We start from the raw sequence: 17,560 nt of genomic DNA on the forward strand, positions 1-17,560 counted from the left end.
CTGTTGCATAGGCAAAGTGAAACCTAATTAGTACCTCGATATAGAAGAATAAAATAAATAAAAAGGCTCATTTCAAAAGTTGCACTTTGGCAATTTAGCTTTTATGGAAACAAATGGTATTTTGAATAAATCAAGCAAGATTTACCTCTCCTGAAATCAAAAAGACATACTCAGTCTTGTGTAACTAGATAATTACTTTTACAACTAATCACAAAGGAAGCAGTCTCTGTCTCCCCCCATGGGGATAAAGCTGCTTATTGGCCTTTATCCTCTCCATATCTCTTACCATTATCAGAGCGTCTCTCTTAACATTGCGCAAGGCCATGTGTTTAGGTTGCTCTAAACAGCGCCTGTTGACAGCCACTTCACAGACGACGAGCCAAGGGCTTTTTGTGGGAGAGAGAGACATTATCAGTGTGCAGAGAGAGAGATAGGGAGCAGGAGGAGTTCAAACACATTACAGCCCTGTGTGTGGGACCACGTACTCCCCTCCCAAATCTAATCACTCGTCTCCTGCTGAGGAAATAAACTGCTGTCTGCAGGTCGGACAAGGACCAAGCATTTCCTGTCCTGGCCATTGTCATTGGAGGGATGAGGCCAGGCCTAGGGCTTAGGGGCTGGGGCTGAGGCTGAGGCTGAGGCTGAGGCTAAGGTCTAGGTCTGAGGCTGGGTTGAAGTTGGGGCTGGGCTGGGGCTGGCCTGGTTTGAGAGGTGGACAGGGAGATTTGAGAGGTGGCTTGGGTGCAAGTGGGGGGTGTAGACGAAGTGGGATGGTTCCTAGCTTTCAGCACCTGCGCTAGGAATGCACGGAGCCGCCCTCCATCAGGGTTGTGAGACTGGAGGCGTCAGCACTGCCCTGTGAGGTGTGTGGAAACAGTGTGTTTACAAGGATCATCTGGTCTGGGCGTGACTGGCGGGTCAACTGGAGGGGACACATCAAAAACCTGGGGGGCCACGGGGTTAGGGGCGTGGAGGGGAGGTGTGTAGCGTGTGCGTGTGCGTTTTGGCTCCAGGTGCTCTGGGCTCCTACCAGCGTGCTGGGAGGCAGCCAGCAGACCTGCGAGGCACGGTGTCGCTAAGGAGCAGACACAGAGGTCAAACCCATCTGTACGGACAACATGCATTATCCACATTCGATGTTTGTTCGGTGTGTGAGTGAGTGAGTGAGAAAGACAGAGAGAGAGAGAGAGAGAGAGAGAGAGAGAGGAGAGAGAGAGAGAGAGAGAGAGAGAGAGAGAGAGAGAGAGAGAGAGAGAGAGAGAGAGAGAGAGAGAGAGAGAGAGAGAGAGAGAGGAGAGAGAGAGAGAGAGAGAGAGAGAGAGAGAGAGAGAGAGAGAGAGAGAGAGAGAGAGAGAGAGAGAGAGAGAGAGAGAGAGAGAGAGAGAGAACGTACAGGTCGAAAGAGAAGGAGTATGTACAGTGCACAGCACACCCCTGTGTGTGAGAGCATGTGTGCACACTGAGGGTGCTGAGAGACAGAACGGACCAAGAGAGGGGCCAGCTAAAACAACAGTGTCCTTCTGTGTGTGAGAAAGGCTATTTCTTTATCTGAATGAAAGCAGCATTCTAACCCCGCTCTCTCTGCCTTATCTGAGGGGAAGGAAGTGACTGGGCTATCCAAGGCACACGGGTCGCTGTGATAGCTGGCAGGCCCAGGGGCCTCGGATCTACAAACAACTTCTGACAAGCACCCAGATTGGAGAGTCAATGGAATTCACATCATTATCGTTCAAGCTGAAGCAAATTCATTCTACTCCGTGTTTATTCTTAGGGACATCTCATGTTTCAAACGTTCCATTTTTCAAACAAGCAATATAAAGCACAGAGGCCAGGACTGGTCTTGTGAAAAATATTTTTTTGTACTGAATATCTACTGTGTGTGTGTGTAATGTGTGACTGTGCGTGTATATGTGTTTGTTTAGTGTGTCTTTGTGTGTGTGTCTGTTGTCCTACCTGTCTCTCCATGTCTGTCTGTGCTGCTGTCTGTCTGTCAGGGCACTCAGCAGAGTCTCGGCCATCTCTCTCCTGCCCTCCTCCGCGCTCTCTTCATCCTCCACAACCGCCAGGAAGAGCTTGGTCTGGAACAGGAAGCAAACAGGAAGTGATTTAAGAACTGGTCTGAACGACAGTCTAACTATACTAGCAACCCTCATATTCAGTTTTAAAACCAAACTTGGATGATTCACAGCAAAACCTCCACCAGAACACCCTGTATGAGGCTGTAAGCGCAGAATAAAGTCTGTTTTACATCAGAGAACGAGCAAATTACACCCGATATTAAAGTGTGAGTCAATTAATCATGTCCGTACACTGGTGTGTAATGTGAGAGTATCCCCCTGTTGAACATGAATTACAGGCCAGCTTAGAGTGTGACGTGGTGCATCAGCACTAAGCTGAGTCATCCTGGCAACCCTCAGCCCCCGAGTCCTCAGCAGTCTCTAAGCTGCTTGAGATGGGGGTGAAGGAAAAAGGGATCTGGCAACCCAAATTAAATGCCGGGCTGTCAAGAGCGACGCTCAAAAATCCCTCTTTCCCCCTCCGTCTGTCTTTCGCTCTCGCACTCTCGGCCTCGCTCTCTCTCTCCCTTTCCCTCTCCTTGGCGAAGTGATGGATCTGTTACTCTGACTGACTCTGACGTCTTGTTAAGAGCAGTCTCTTCCTGTCAAATCCACCAGTCAGAGTCTTTCACTTCCTCCCATTAGGTTGCGCTGCTTTCGGCATTCTCAAACCTCCCCTTTTTTCACAATCCCATCGTGTACAGTACGCTTTCTTTTCCCCCCTTTTTCTTTTGGGGGGGGGTGGTAATCCCTTTCTGAATGCCAACCTGTCTGTCTTCATTCGGCTGACGCCAGATTTGACTGTGTTCCCTTCTAAAGGGAAGCCACCGTGGGATCCGGAGAGGTGACACCGTGCCGACAGTCTTCGCCACGAGGCAGGACAGGTGTCAAAACACACGGGGGGGGGGGGGGGGGACGCGGAGCCGCGTGACCGATTGGACGATCAAACAGATCGGACTTGCGGCGAGCCCCGCGCTGACCGGCGGGACGGTGGGAGGGGCTACAGCCCCCCCCCCCCCCCCCCCCCCGCGCGCGCACTTCCGGAGAACGGAGCCCCCGAATGCCGTTCCGCCGATGATTGACGGGATGGGAGAGTGTGAGGAAGTGCATTCGGAGTGTATCAACGTCTCAGCCGCTACACATATAGCAGTCTCGCCTTCATGTATGGAGCGTGTGATTCAACAACACGTGTGCACGCCAAACCGTACCCAGACCCAGCACTGCTCAGACCCTGCGCTGACTCGATTTTCCTAAATCCGACTCAGGTTCCAGATGTGCTCGCCCTGGAAGTGTGTGGGGTCAAGGGTTCACCTCGAAGAGGAAGAGCCCATCTGCAGGGCCTCTGTCCCAGCATGCACGATGACAGACGTCACCAAAGGAGCCCAAAGACCCCCATCTCTGTGAACTCTGCTCACCTCTCCTGTTAAGTGTAAGTAAACACACTGGCGACAGGCTCCTTGAGTGCGTGTGTGTGTGTGTGTGCGTGCGTGTGTGTCCCCCTGTGCTGGGTTCTGTGTGTTTGTTGTGCTGTGTTTAGGCTGGCTGGTGCTGAGGGAGGTCTTCAGGGGCAGCCCCAGGGTGAACCCCAGGCCCTCCAGCCTCCCTGCTGGTTAGTGACTGGCCAGCCCCAGGCTCTCAGCCTCGCCCAGACCCGCTCACAACCCCCTCGGCCTTTTATCTCTGGAGCCTTGGTTAGTACCGGCCACTCTGTTTACCCCTGGATGACAGTACCTGTCCTCGGGTCCCCTGATGCTGACCAGAGATGTCCCCCTGACCTGGGACCATATCCCGGGGTGAGAGAGAGGGCAGGAGCGGGGCTGGGGCTCCTTCAATGTCCCTTCTACCCTAAGACTCCATACCTCCAGTGTGGCCAGGTATAGAAATATAATCAGAATCAGAATCAGAATTCGGTTTATTCGCCATGTATGTTATACAGACACAGAATTTACTGTGGCAGGGAGGTGCAAACACTAAACATATACAAATCTTAAATTAAGTAAAGGTACAGAAGTTTAACTATTCCTAAGAACTAAACAAATGTAAGAATAAAACAATTTAAATATAAAATAAAATATATATAAAAATAAGAATAAGAATAAGAATGAGCAGCATGAGTGGTCAACATAGTGCAATAGTGCAATCAGATACTGGGTTAAATAATGAATGAATGTCAATGGGAGTCCTTGGCCTTGTTGAAGAGGCCAGTAGCAGATGGAAACCGGTTGTTGGATCTAAAGGCATACTGTAGAGCTGTCTGGATCATTTTACTGACACCAAGAACTGTATCTTAGAACCGAAACAACAGCTCTTCACCTGGATCAACAAGGAAATCTTTAAGGTCAAGGAACCTGCCACAACGCAACATGACATAGTATCCATTTTACAGTAAGACTTCCACAAGCCCTAAACATGGCTGGTTTGTGACACTATCATTATATGGCAGGTCACAGAGCTTAGGCCCTGCTAATCCATCCTTGTGATTTTGACCATCAGGGCCCCTCAATTTACACAATGTACAGGAGCTTGTGTTGCACTGACTAAGAGGCCCATCCTCAGTATCCACACATATCTGAGCCGTGGCCTCTTCTCTCTGTCTGTTTCCATTTTTCTCATGACAAAAGATTGAAATTTCTTTAAAAAATTAATACAAAAAAAATCAAACTTCATTTGAAAAATATTATTTTGACCTTTCAAAACTAAAAAAGAACTCAACCTTCAAGGGAAAATGTGTGTTGCCTTCTTCCTTGCTCCATGGTGGCTTCAAAAACTTGTTTAGTTATCAGCAATAGCTTGATTGATAGGATTTGTACCGTTTTTCTGCATCTTTTAAGAAAGAAAAAGAAAGACTTGAAGGTGCTCAAGTCCTTTGACAGAATAACTGCTTCTGAACTCCCTCTCTCTCCTTATTTCTATTTCTACTTCTCACGTTAACACACCAGCTGAATTTCAGGCCTATTCTCCAAATCTGATAATGCTCTCTGGCTCCTGCGGGCGCTCAGGTCCCTACATTTTATTTCACAGGCCCTAAGAGTGAAAGTTTGGCAAGCACCCCGCTGCTCTCTTTCTCCCTCTCTCACTGTGTTAATACATGAAACCAATATCAATTCCACTACTGGCGGAAAAAAGTCATGGAGCACCTTGCTCAGGGATAATTGATAGCCTCTGTCTGGTGATATGGACGAGAAGGGAGCTGTGATCCTGCCAGGGCCAGTTCCAGGTAGAAGGGGCCCGGGGTGTGTGTTGCAGAGGGCCTCCCTGGTTTACTTCGCTCTGGGGGTAACAATCCACCGCTGGAAAATTATATTAGCCCAGGAAAATAAGCCCCAGCCAGACTCACTTTCCTCTGACATCACACAACTTCCAGTTGTAAAAGAGGGAAAAAAAGTGTTTTGTCGTCCATCCCTCCCTATCATGTGATTGGAGATGGCCAAATTGAAATTTGATTTGCCGAATTCCATAAGGTTGCAGGATCTTAAGCTTTTTAATAGGAAGGAATAGGAAGTCTGTGTGTGTGTGGGTGTGTGTGTGAGTGTGTGGGGGGGGGAGGTATCTAGTCAAGTGGACTAGTCTCGTGGTAGTCTCATCACTGGACAGGCTGCATTTTCCACTCAAAGGGCCCCTGACTATCATTGGGAGAGACCAGCTTGGGGGGTTACAGAAACCCCAGGCCTCTTAGGGAGGTCTTTTCTGTGTGTGTGTGTGTGTGTGTGTGTGTGTGTGTGTGTGTGTGTGTGTGTGTGTGTGCGTGCATGCGTGTGTGTGTGTGTTTGTGAGGGGGAGTGGATGGTACTTGTGATCTCAGAGGTGATTGAGTGCTTGCCCTTTCTGCCAGATTGACCCTTTGGGGGTCGTGGGCGCCATCAATTATATGAGGCTCTGAAGTGGGCTTCCCTATACACAGCGGATTATATGAAGTGTAAAACATTAGAAAAATGTGTCTGCGACATCAGAGGAACGCTATAGAGCAGACGAGGGAGGGGGGGGGGGGGGGGGGTTCAGACACTCCCTGAAAGGGAAGGAACCCAACAAGTGAGTGTGTTTGAAGGCATTGTGGTTCTCCAGTGTGGGCAGGGCTCTATTGTCTGCCAGAGGCCCAGTCCATCTTGGGGCCAGGATGCTGTGAGGGCATGCTGGACATATGCTTTCTACAGGGGCGAAATGAAGCACAACCCCAAAGGCTTTGTGATCACCCGCATTCGGTGGGAAAAGAAGGGAATAAAAAAAAAAAAAGAAGACAAATACTGTTTTTAAGGTTGCAATCCAACAGCCCCACAAGGAATTACACAAAACACACACGTACACACACGCACTCTCACGAGCTGGAGAGCAGATCCTGTGGGCTTTTAATGGCTAAACCACATAGGCCTGGGTCTGAATGAGCTATGCAGATGTCAGCACCAGGCTCTCCAATGCATGGCAAGGAACCGACAAACACACACACACACACAACACCCCCACCGGCCTAAACAAAATGCATCACTGTCCACCACCACAAAGCCCTAAGAAGGTGCAGGGACTAATTTGGAACAATGGAGATGGACCTGGACAGAGATGTTGGAACAAAGTGTGACACTTGCTCACAAGTGCCTTCTGCTGAACCCCCCTCCCTTCTTTCTCTCCCTCATGTTCCCTGTCTCCCTTCCTCAGCATGTGAAAGCTGATTCTAGATGGTTCCAGATAGCCGGTTTGGATCAGAACTTGTCTCCTGCCAACAAAAGCTTTCGGTTGACTGGGTCGAAGCCAGACGGTCTTCCCCCAAAGTGACGACGTCCAACAAATTAAACTCCAATACTGCAGCTAACGCTAAAACCAATAAAATGAATTTCCATCTTTGTCCTGGCCAGTACTGTAGACCTTTCCCGAACAGAAATCAAGTCGGTGGGGGATAAAATGTACTGTTAATAATGTTTTGATTGACTTTAAATTGGCTACTGTGCCGGTCCAGGCGTGCAGGTTGGAGCTGGCGGACAGGCCTCAGCCCTACAGTGCTGGGGGGAGCGGAGGCAGGCTGTGTGGGAAGGAGCTGGCGGACAGGCCTCAGCCCTACAGTGCTGGGGGGAGCGGAGGCAGGCTGTGTGGGAAGGAGCTGGCGGACAGGCCTCAGCCCCACAGTGCTGGGGGGAGCGGAGGCAGGCTGTGTGGGAAGGAGCTGGCGGACAGGCCTCAGCCCCACAGTGCTGGGGGGAGCGGAGGCAGGCTGTGTGGGAAGGAGCTGGCGGACAGGCCTCAGCCCCACAGTGCTGGGGGGAGCGGAGGCAGGCTGTGTGGGAAGGAGCTGTCAGTGGAGCTTCACATCTTCATCCTGCATCTGGACACAAAGAGCCTGTGACAGGTCTCTCAGACACAGCGGAACATAGACTAGGAGGAGAGAAAGTGAGTGAGTGAGTGAGTGTGTGTGTGTGTGTGTGTGTGTGTGTGTTTGGTAATTGTCAGGGGTGCAGTGCTATAGCGACGCACCGTAGCTTACACACACCTGTGTGGGTGTAAGGGCCCTCAGGCCCTGGCAGAAATAGAACCATGCCTTTATATGGGTTGCTGTTGGTGATGGGTTTACTGTATATCTCGTATAGAATGTATAGCGGTCACAGAGTGAAGAATAGCTCCTTAACTAACATGCAAGAAGAAAAGACTACAGTACACTACAGGGTTTCAATAACCTGCTAAAATGTTTATCAAATGTTCACACTTTTCATCCTCGTCAGAAGACCACGTAATGTGTGTGTGTGTGTGTGTGTGGAGAGAGAGTGAGAGAGAGTATGTGGGTATGTGTACACCCACAGAGAGAGAGACAGAGTGAGACTGAATGTGTGTATGCGTTAATGTGTGTGTGTGTGTGTGTGTGTGTCTGCCACCCAAGAGGCTGATGAGAGTGGCTAAAGGGTGTTTATGAGACTGTTAGCCAGGAGAAGATGCAGCCCTGCAGCTCTAACCCAAATAAAAGATCCATTTATTACCTCCAACATGACCCTCTCATTACGCACAAATAGGAATTAATGAAAGCTATATCTGGATCTCCCCATGGAGGGAGGCGGGGCCCGTTAAAGGACTAACGTTAATTACACTGTCCTACATCTCACCCACTTAACACCGCACCATCCAGGAGGGGGCTATCTGGAGGGGGTGAGGGCGGGGAGTTCCCACAGTGATAGCCCCCCTGAGTGTTTTAGCAAGGTGGTACGATCCATGAGAGAAATTGGTTGTGAGGGTTTGAGGAAAAGGCCGTATATTAATATTCACGTAATTCGCGTAGTATTATTGTGTACTTTTCTTATTTGCAAACTACAAAAGAATTGTCCTAAGAGTATGTTGTGGAGCACCAGCAACAAAGAACGCACTGGGTTTTGATCTCAGCCAGCGTGCCGTCCTCAAACGTGTTGCTGTGAAAGAGCAACACAAATAACGTCCAAGTTTTACCAGGTCTAGCTACTACCCAAAGCCCCTTCTCTGGTGCTGTATTCCTCATCTAGAATCCCCGTCTCTCCCCTGCATTCTCTCTGAGTGCAGTTTAAATCCCTCCATAATAGCTGTACCTCCTTGCCTTCCACCCCTCCCCCTGCACCCCCCTCACCTAAAGCCTTCCCAAATTATCGCGAGCATCTTCTCCATCATTCCCCTCTTTCTTCGCGACTCTTCGAGCGAATCGAGACTATTTTACGCCGTCCTCCTTCACGAGCCCCCCCCCCCCAACCTCATTGTTTTTAGAGCGGGCTTAGCCCCTTTTAATAGTCTGAACATGATGACTGCACTGATGAATTTGGAGAATTAAAGGGTGTGTGTGTGTGTGTGTGTGTGGGGGGGGGGGGGTAGGGAAAGTTCACTGACTGGAGCTGTTGTTCTTTGATGGTAAGAGAAAAACAACAACAACACGGTGTCTTGTCTCATCTCTATTCCATGGTGTGATGTGCATGGGTTAGGCCAGGAATGCACAATTACACCGACATCAAAGTCTGGCAATAATTGCATGTCAACTGTTTGCTCGTGTTAATGTGTACTGTCAGCCGTGAGAAGGTGGGCTTTGGTGTGAGCTAGAGATACACGTTTTTCTCATCTTCTATCATCTCTGACTGTCTCTCTCGTGTTGCCCTGTCTCCATCCTTCGCTCGAGCCGTTCTGCTCTTAAACCTCTGCTTCCGCTGCTTTCTCGGAAGCATCTCATTTTCAATCTTTATCTCCTTCCCCGAATACCCCCGCCCACTCAACACACTCACTTACCCAGTCAACACCCCCCACCGCTGTCTGTCTCTCCCTCCCTCTCTCTCTCCATCCTTCCATCCCTCGCTATCTCTGGCTGTGTAACTGAAGTGGAGGCAGACAGAGCGAGGCTAGGCCCTGCAGTCAGCCCTCCCATCCACAGTGAACACGATTAGCCCGAGCAGTGATTAATCTACGCTGGCCTGTAATTCCTCTTTACTTCTTTAATGGATGTTATCTCCCTCCACGGCAAACTTATCTTGCTGATCGGGCCAGAGGAGGAAAAATGTGGGGATAAATAAATAACAGAAAGAAAAATTGGGTGCGCGGAGAAGGCGGCTAAGAGGATCAGACAGATTCATCTCAGTAAAGCGCTCGTTTGTTTTCTAACAAAAATGATAGGGGGCACTTCCACCCGCAATGCAGTGAAGTTGTCAATGACGGCATTCACGGACACACAAAAAATATTCAAAATTGGAAAATGAAATAATGCAAATCAGCAAAAATGTCTCTTTTTTCCCCCATCTCTCACACAAAAAGGCAAATTATGTCAGTTCTGTAGATAATTACAAATGTAATGGGATATAGACAAAACACACAATTTGCCCAACACGATACAGAGACAGGACAATGGCAGTGTCGTGTCTGAGGAGTTTTTTCGAGGAAGTGTAGAGATGAAGAGAGCAGGAACTGTGACTCATGCCTTTGGTAAACCTGAACTCTGTCAGCCCAGAGCATTTTGGCTCTGCTCTCCATTCACTGTGTGAACTCAGATGACATGAACCGCCACGCCTCTGTTTTACCACGATAATAACATACATCCTGTTTATCGAGAAATCATTAGAGATACTCACACAGAAAATGTATGAGCAATAATTATGATGTATGAGACAGAAATAAAAGGATATGGCTGAGGAGTGCCGTGTGTTGTTTATAAAGACACAAAGTAATACAATATGGCTTGACAGGCTGAGCTAGTGCCCTTAGCCATTAATAAAATGTGCAGTTGCGTTTCATATTGAATGTGTGTGTGTGTGCATTTGTGTGAGTGGATGTGTGTCCATAAATATCTCTATGTATGCGTGTCTGTGCACATGTCTCAGCCTGTGTATGTATGTGTGTGTGTGTGTGTGTGCGTGCGTGCATATGCGTATCAGTGTTAGTGTCTGCAGAATTTGGCTGGGAAAAGGTTAAAAAAGACCCTTGATCCATCTGTCTGTCCATCATCTGTATCCATCTATCCATCTATCTATCCACTTGCACCACAAGCTCTCCTCCCAGCGATGCGGAGGCTGAATCTGTCACCCAGCCTATTGCCACAGGGAGTCCCATTCAGCACCTTCCATCCTCGGGATACCAAGCCCCGGGCCACCCTGGCTGCAGGTAACACCGATGCTGCCTCCCAGCAACGCCACATATGCCGTGAAATGCTCTAAAGGGGTTTAAGTATTTACCCAGAACACTATCAGGTGCCGGCGAGAAATTCAGCTTACCCCATTGAAGAAGTACTTCAAAGAGAATCGCAAATGCCTTCGCCCGCGACTTAGGCTACGTTCTCCCTCTCTCTCTCTCTCTCTTCCCTTCCTCTTTCTCTCCTCATTTTGTATTTGCACCAGCGTGCCGCTCGGCGATGTAAAATGTATTTATCAGCCGTATATTTCCTCTTTAAATGAATAATAACAATAATCTCAGAGTAATTTCTTTTTTATGTGGCACTGTCTAAATGGGGCCGAAACCTGTGCACTGGTACAGAGCTGGAGGTAAACAGTGCTGTGTTATAATGAACACGTGGATTAAGACACTCTATTCTATGTTTGGCGATAAGGAGAAACAGGTCTTACTAGGCAGGTAGCTGACTGTCAGTGAAGGATAAACTACTGGGCGGTTCTCTCCCATTCGTACACACATGCACGTACACACACATAAACACAAACACACACTAACTATACAAGTCACACACATACAAGCAGCTAACACAATTTTTAAACGCCAACAACTTCACCCAGAATTGTAGCATGCAGTGCACATTGTCACAAAACGAAACTAGCATAAACACAGAAATGTAGCACAGATAATGAACGGTTTTATAATAAGCTATAAAAGCGCTCTTTAAAGTATTTACTGAATAGTTCACACTTAACAATTAATCTGGCCAGCATGTGTGCACATAAAATTGTTATAAAACGCAAGTACTGTAGAAGACAAGCAAAGGACTGAAGCACAGCACTAAAACATCTGCAGAATAATTCTGTTGAAGCCTCAAGCCCTCTAAGACATCCTGCTCTCCTCCTTCACGCGAGCAGTGAAAAAGAAGCACAGCGAATGGAAAAGCGTTCCCTCTGAAAAATTATTTACGGTGAAACGCACAACAGAACCATAACATTTATAATGTTTTACAAACCCATCAAATAAGTGGATAGGGATTAATTGCCCCGGCCGACCTTAAAATAATTATATGAACAGTGCAACTCTAAACTCCAATGAAATTGATACACTTTAATAATTAGATTCTTGGCTCTGACCCGCTGAAGTCAATAAAGGTTATTAAGGCCAATTGCTGTCTAAAGGCATTACAGGCGGAGTAAACTGGCGGTCGGAGGCCCCTTCCACTCCAGCGCCAATATGATAATCCATTCTCTGTCTTGGGGTTTCTCCTCTTGTGCCTGTGTCTGCACTCTGCCATACAAAACCAGATTGGATTCGCTTAACCTTTCCTGGGCTTTGATCAGATGAGCTCACACTGCAATAACATTTACATTGACCCCCCCCCCCCCCTCTCTCTCACTCTCTCTTTCTCTCTCTGTCTCTCTACCTCTAACCCAGCAGCCCCATCCTTCTCTCCTACCATCCTGCTAGGTCAATAACCTAATCAGCTATCGATGGCAAGCGGGCTAGACTGCGTGTGATTGCACTGCGCTCCCCCTCAGCTCTTCTGATTGGTCCTAAGGACCACCATTAAAGAGAGGGAAGAAGGATGAAATGGTCACGGTGCGCATCCCCACACACACGCGTGTGGGTCTTCCGACACGCATGTCTTTGTTGCTACTTTCAGACTGTGTGAGTGTTTCTGGGAATATAAGTGACTGTGATTGTGTGTAGGTGTGTGTGTGTGTGTGTGTGTCTGTGTGTGTGTGTGTGTGTGTGTACAAAAAAACAAGTGGATGACAGCGTGTTAGTGTGTGTTTTACTGTTTGTGTGTGACCAAGCCCAGGAAGAGGAGAGAGACAGGATAGGTGGAGAGAGCACTGGGAGACAGAGCCCTGCTCCTACTTCCTGTTTAGTACATCTTGAAGTATACAAATATATTCAAGTGTGTGGATTATATTTATTGTGAGGGTAGATTAATTTTCTTGATACGTACTGAACAGATTTTCATCTACAAGGCTCGTTCCCCTGTCAGACGAGGAAGAGCGAGCGAGAGAAAGATAGAGGGAGGGGAAAAAAGAGAGCAAGAGAGAGAGAGAGAACAGTGAAATCTCTTCACATCCCAGCGCTTTTGAAGTTGTTAGATGAGCAGTCGCAGAAGTCGGGAAAAAGACAAATTAGGGTAAAAAAGCCGAAGTGTGCGAGCAGAGCTGGTAAATCAATTAAAGTCACACAGAGTGCATATATTAGCATCAGCCGCACACACAAGACCAAAATGGGATGTGCTCTCTTCTGTCGCTTTTCCCTCACAGCAAATCAAAGAAAGATAAAAAAAAAGAAGAAAAAAAAAAACGTGAAAAAGAATGCCACACGTTATTTAAAATATTCTGCATAAAGGCTGACTGTCTCTTTTGTTAGCCAGGAGGAAGCTATTCATTGTTGCTGGTTTAAGGAAATGTCACTATTGTATGATATCTCTGATACGGTGTCCTCAGGGGATCTAGGCCCTGGTCCAGGCCAGTCCAAACGGGTTTCGGCGGCCCCGTACTGTATCACTGGGGAACGTCGCCTTTACACCCCTGTCCTTTAACCACAGACGGCCACCCTGTACCCCCCCCACCCCCTCAGAGAGATAGAGAACCCAGAAGCCCCCCGCTCACTCATTCACTCACATCTCACCTTAAATCTGATAACCACTCCAATTCCTTAAGGTAGCGCAAATATGCATGAAACAAATAAACACTCGCTCTCACACACACACACACACACACTCTCATCTAAATACACTTCATGCAGCGGCCCTCTGCCGCTCCGTGCCTTTGTTTCTATTAGGAAACGCTTCAATTCCTGAGGTAACAGTTTGGAGAGAAAGGCGAGAGAGGAGCGCTGGACGTGGGTTTTTTTGATCAGAATGTCATTCAAATGGAAGGGTGAGCATTTGCATGACAACAGACTGGAGGGGCAGAAGGGGCCCCAGGGGAAGAGGCCCCGGCATCCAGAAACAGCAGCCGCCACAGTATAAGAATATACCGAGTATACACACACACGCACCAAAACAGACACACTCCTACATTATTGCAAAAGTAAAACATTTTATATTGGAGTTCTCTTCGTTGGATATCCAAAATAGATAGTGTTTTATTTATAGATACATTAAATTCATATTATATAAAACACAAAAAAGAGCTTAGGTTAAAGGACTGAGCTACATGAGTAGTGTAGTAGTAGTAGTAGTGACTTAGTGAGTAATAGTTTCAATATTTTACAGAAAAGGTACGTGTACATGGTAAAATGTAAACAATATGAGTAAACAACAACATGAAGAAAAAAAAACGAAAAAAAACCCAACTCAACTGTAGCAAAGTCAATACATGACGGATTTGTTCTAATGAAAACTGCCTCTTTAGTCACAGAGTGGAATTGGAGTCAAATCTATCTAGGAGTATTGCTTATGAATCCAATATTGAAACCTGCATTTATATTGACCAGTATTGCTTTTTATTTATGTGATCTCATTTTCACAAATTATCATTGCCTTATTTCAGTCTAGGGGTCAGAGAGAAATCCTTCCTAGAATCAATTTTTGTATTCATATATTTCAATTAGAATGTAGCCTAGTATATGTGCCAGTCGAGCGTTTATACAGGCTTCAAAGTTGAAATTAATGTAAGAACTGGTAGAGAAGAAAGCACAAATGTTCATTTTTCAACTACTGTGAATATGACTAGTAAAATAAATAAAATATATGAATTAACATTATTGAATAAAATATCACGTAGATTCAAGGAATTGTTGTAGCACTATGTGTCCTTTCCAAAATATGCACATATATATTCATTTTGCACAAATTTAAATACCCACACCCCCCCACACACACACACACACGCACACACACACACAAACCCGCGAACAGCGCTGAGTGGGGTCTGGTTGCCCGTCGGAGAGCAAGGCTTCACATCTCACTTGTGCTCCTCTCTAAATACAGGCCCAAATCACACCCTTCATCTGGACCCAGAGGTGGAGCTCCAGATGAGCTGAGCCCGCCCGCCTGCCCGCCCCCACCCTTCCTCCCAGGCCCCATCTCCTGGCTCTGGAGCGGGGAGACAGAGAGCCTGGCTGCCTGGCTAAGACACGGCACCAGTGTGCTCCAGCTCCTCTCTCCCTCTCTCTCTCTTTATCCCCGCCTGAGCATTAGATGTGATTACTGCTCAGCGCTAGCCAGTGACAGAGACAGAGAGTACGGAGAGAGAGAGAGAGAGAGAGAGAGAGAGAGAGAGAGAGAGAGAGAGAGAGAGAGAGAGAGAGAGAGAGAGAGAGCGAGAGAGAGGGAGGGAGGGAGGGAGGGGGCTGATGAAGAGCGGGAGAGAGAGAGAGCCGAGCTCTGGAGCTGGGTGCTACAGTGGTACAAGAGTGCCCCCTGCTGGCGCACTTTCCAGAGTTTCCCAAAACATTCCCTGTCACGACAGAAGGTCGTGGACAGTATACAACACACGGGCACGCCCACGCAAACACACAGGAACAGAAGGCAGGCGAGACAATGGGGACTTTACAGTGAGCCCTCTAATCTGGAAGGCTGCAATAACGAAGTGAATTGTTCGAGCCATGGCAAGGAGTAGACTCAAGCCAATTCCTCTGCACTCCCCACCCTCATACACACACACACAAACTCACACACACGCACGCACCGTGCTTCCCTGATAAACAGATGAGTCAGACTGGAGTGAAATAGATGACACATGCTTCTGAATATGATACGGCCTATACAGTATTTCACAACCTCCCTCCGGTAAACTGACAGTAAAGTTGCTTCTGCAGATGTGTTGAGTAGCTTGTGCAATAAGCTCAGGCACAGGCATGTTTAAAGTGACCTAAATTTAGGAAGAGTGAACTTATTGTGTGTTTGTGTACAGTACTGTATGTGTGCGTAAGAAGTGTCTGTGTGTGTGTGTGTGTGTGTGTGTGTGTGTGTGTGTGTGTGTGTGTGTGTGTGTGTGTGTGTGTGTGGTAGCAGACAGTTGTGTCTGTATGTGTGCGTAAGAAGTGTCTGTGTGTGTGTGGGCGTGGAGTGAACTGTGTGTGTGTGTGCGCGCTCGCGTGCATACGTGTACTGTATGTGTGTGCATAAACAGTGTGTACACTGTGTGTGTGGTAGCAGACAGTTGTGTCTGTATCAAGGCCCTGAGTGGTGTGTCTAGACTCACCATGAGCTCCATGTGTCTCCAGTCTGTCTCCAGTCTCTCCATGGGGCTGCTCCACCAGCTGCAGAAACGGGTGTAGCGCTGGCCCTGGAACCAGTACTGCCTCAGCCACTCAAACTCCACCTTGGCAGGCACACACAGACATACGAATCAAACAATAGGAACATTTGTGGTAAGTGACAGATCGTATAGATGTAGTAAGTCTGAATAATGTATCCCATAAAGATGAACTTTCTGTGGATTTTTTTTTTAAATTATCTGTATAGCATAACTTCAGTAAATTGAGAGAAATTCAAGACTCAAGTGACAAATGACTATTGCTCCTGTCTGTCTTGGTGCCTTATTTTACTTCACTTTAAAGTACTTTTTACTTGCTTTTTTATTTAACTCTCCCACAATGTCAGTTAAGACACTGAGGTTTAGCTGTCAAGGGCTCTCTAGGCCTCCATGATATGCGAGACAAGAGAGAGGGATTGAATATAGGTTCAAGTTTGGGATTTTGCCAAATTAGCAAAATGTAAGGAGAGTGAGGGAATGGAGTGGCGGGGGAGAGGGAGAGGAAGATGTCCCAGACTGCATTGCCAGAAACGTGAATATGCAGATGGCCATTTCCTCGGAGAACAGGTAAAACACACTCCGCTTGGCCCTCGACCCCCACTGTCTACACACACACACACACTCACAAACACTCACTAAGACACAGACAAACAACACGGAAACAAACAGGCACACACCTCACCCCCACATGGCTCCACCCTCTCCACCTCCCCTCCTCCCCCTCCCCTCCCCCCCCTCTCCATTCCTCCCTGCCCTCCCCTCCTTTCCTCTCCTCCCCCCACCCCCTCTCCCTCCCTCCATCTGGGGATGACAGTTTACGCGGCTGAGCCCCTCACCTCTCCCCAGCGAGGCTGGTGTGGTTTTCCTGCTCTTTTGAAGTGCTGGTTTAATCCTCACGAGACTGCTTCATCAAGCCAGGTGTATGTATGCATGCATGCATGCATGTATGTCTGAATGTCGGAGTGTGTGTATCTCTCTGTATGTTACTAAGTAGCGTGTGTATGAGTGTGTGTGTGTGTGTGTTAGCCCATCGATGTGCTATTGTGTGTGTGTGCGTGCATGTCAAAGATTGCCACAAATGTCGATGATGCAAAAGAAAGCCACTCTGACCTGCCCTCCCCCCAAACACCCAGCCAGCTCCCCTCCCCCCCAGCCCCTCAGCCCCCCAGCCCCCTGCTCTCCCTCTAACAATACCTGCCCCGCTCCTTTCACATAGACAAACTGCATCACACGCAGCATTCCAGTACAAAAGAGCCTGCATATCAAATGCCTGTGAACAGAGACGAGAGCTCGTAGTTCCTTTCCTCCGACTGCTCCGTTTATCGTTTCTTTTTCACGGGGAACTATGTCCGTGTACGGCAGCGTCTAACACCGACAATATCACACCTAGAACCAAAAAAAACCCAGAGACACCAGATCCATCCATTAATAGTCTAGGTGGTTCTCTGCATCCAGTTGCTATGGAGAGAGCCCGTACAGAGCGGTGGAGGACGGAGCCTTCTTTGGGGGAAGCAGAGTCCCCCTGATCTCTGCAGTGTTTCAGTGCAGGGGCCGGCCCTTGTTAAGGGGGACGACACAGGCCCCGGGGCCCCTGTTCAGCATCCTCACAACCACTCCATACAACACCACCTTCAAAGAAATGTCAGCCTCACTGTCTGCTTCACTCTCTCTTCGATCACGACAGCTTTGTAC

General features: G+C 47.9%; 1 protein-coding gene across 1 annotated transcript in view; it reads right to left on the reverse strand.

Moving 5' to 3' along the window:
• Positions 1 to 1,932: 1,932 nt before the first annotated feature.
• Positions 1,933 to 17,560, reverse strand: part of fto (FTO alpha-ketoglutarate dependent dioxygenase) — a 40,867-nt gene continuing 25,239 nt past the window's right edge. The window contains exons 7-8 of the mRNA XM_062470960.1: positions 15,815 to 15,934; positions 1,933 to 2,078 (exon numbers count right to left, since the gene is read on the reverse strand). Coding sequence (XP_062326944.1) covers positions 1,950 to 2,078; positions 15,815 to 15,934 — 249 coding nt within the window. The 3' untranslated portion in view covers positions 1,933 to 1,949. The remainder of the gene's footprint in view (positions 2,079 to 15,814; positions 15,935 to 17,560) is intronic.

This window comes from Osmerus eperlanus, chromosome 10, assembly GCF_963692335.1.
Source record: "Osmerus eperlanus chromosome 10, fOsmEpe2.1, whole genome shotgun sequence".
In the NCBI taxonomy this organism is placed as follows: Eukaryota; Metazoa; Chordata; class Actinopteri; order Osmeriformes; family Osmeridae; genus Osmerus; species Osmerus eperlanus.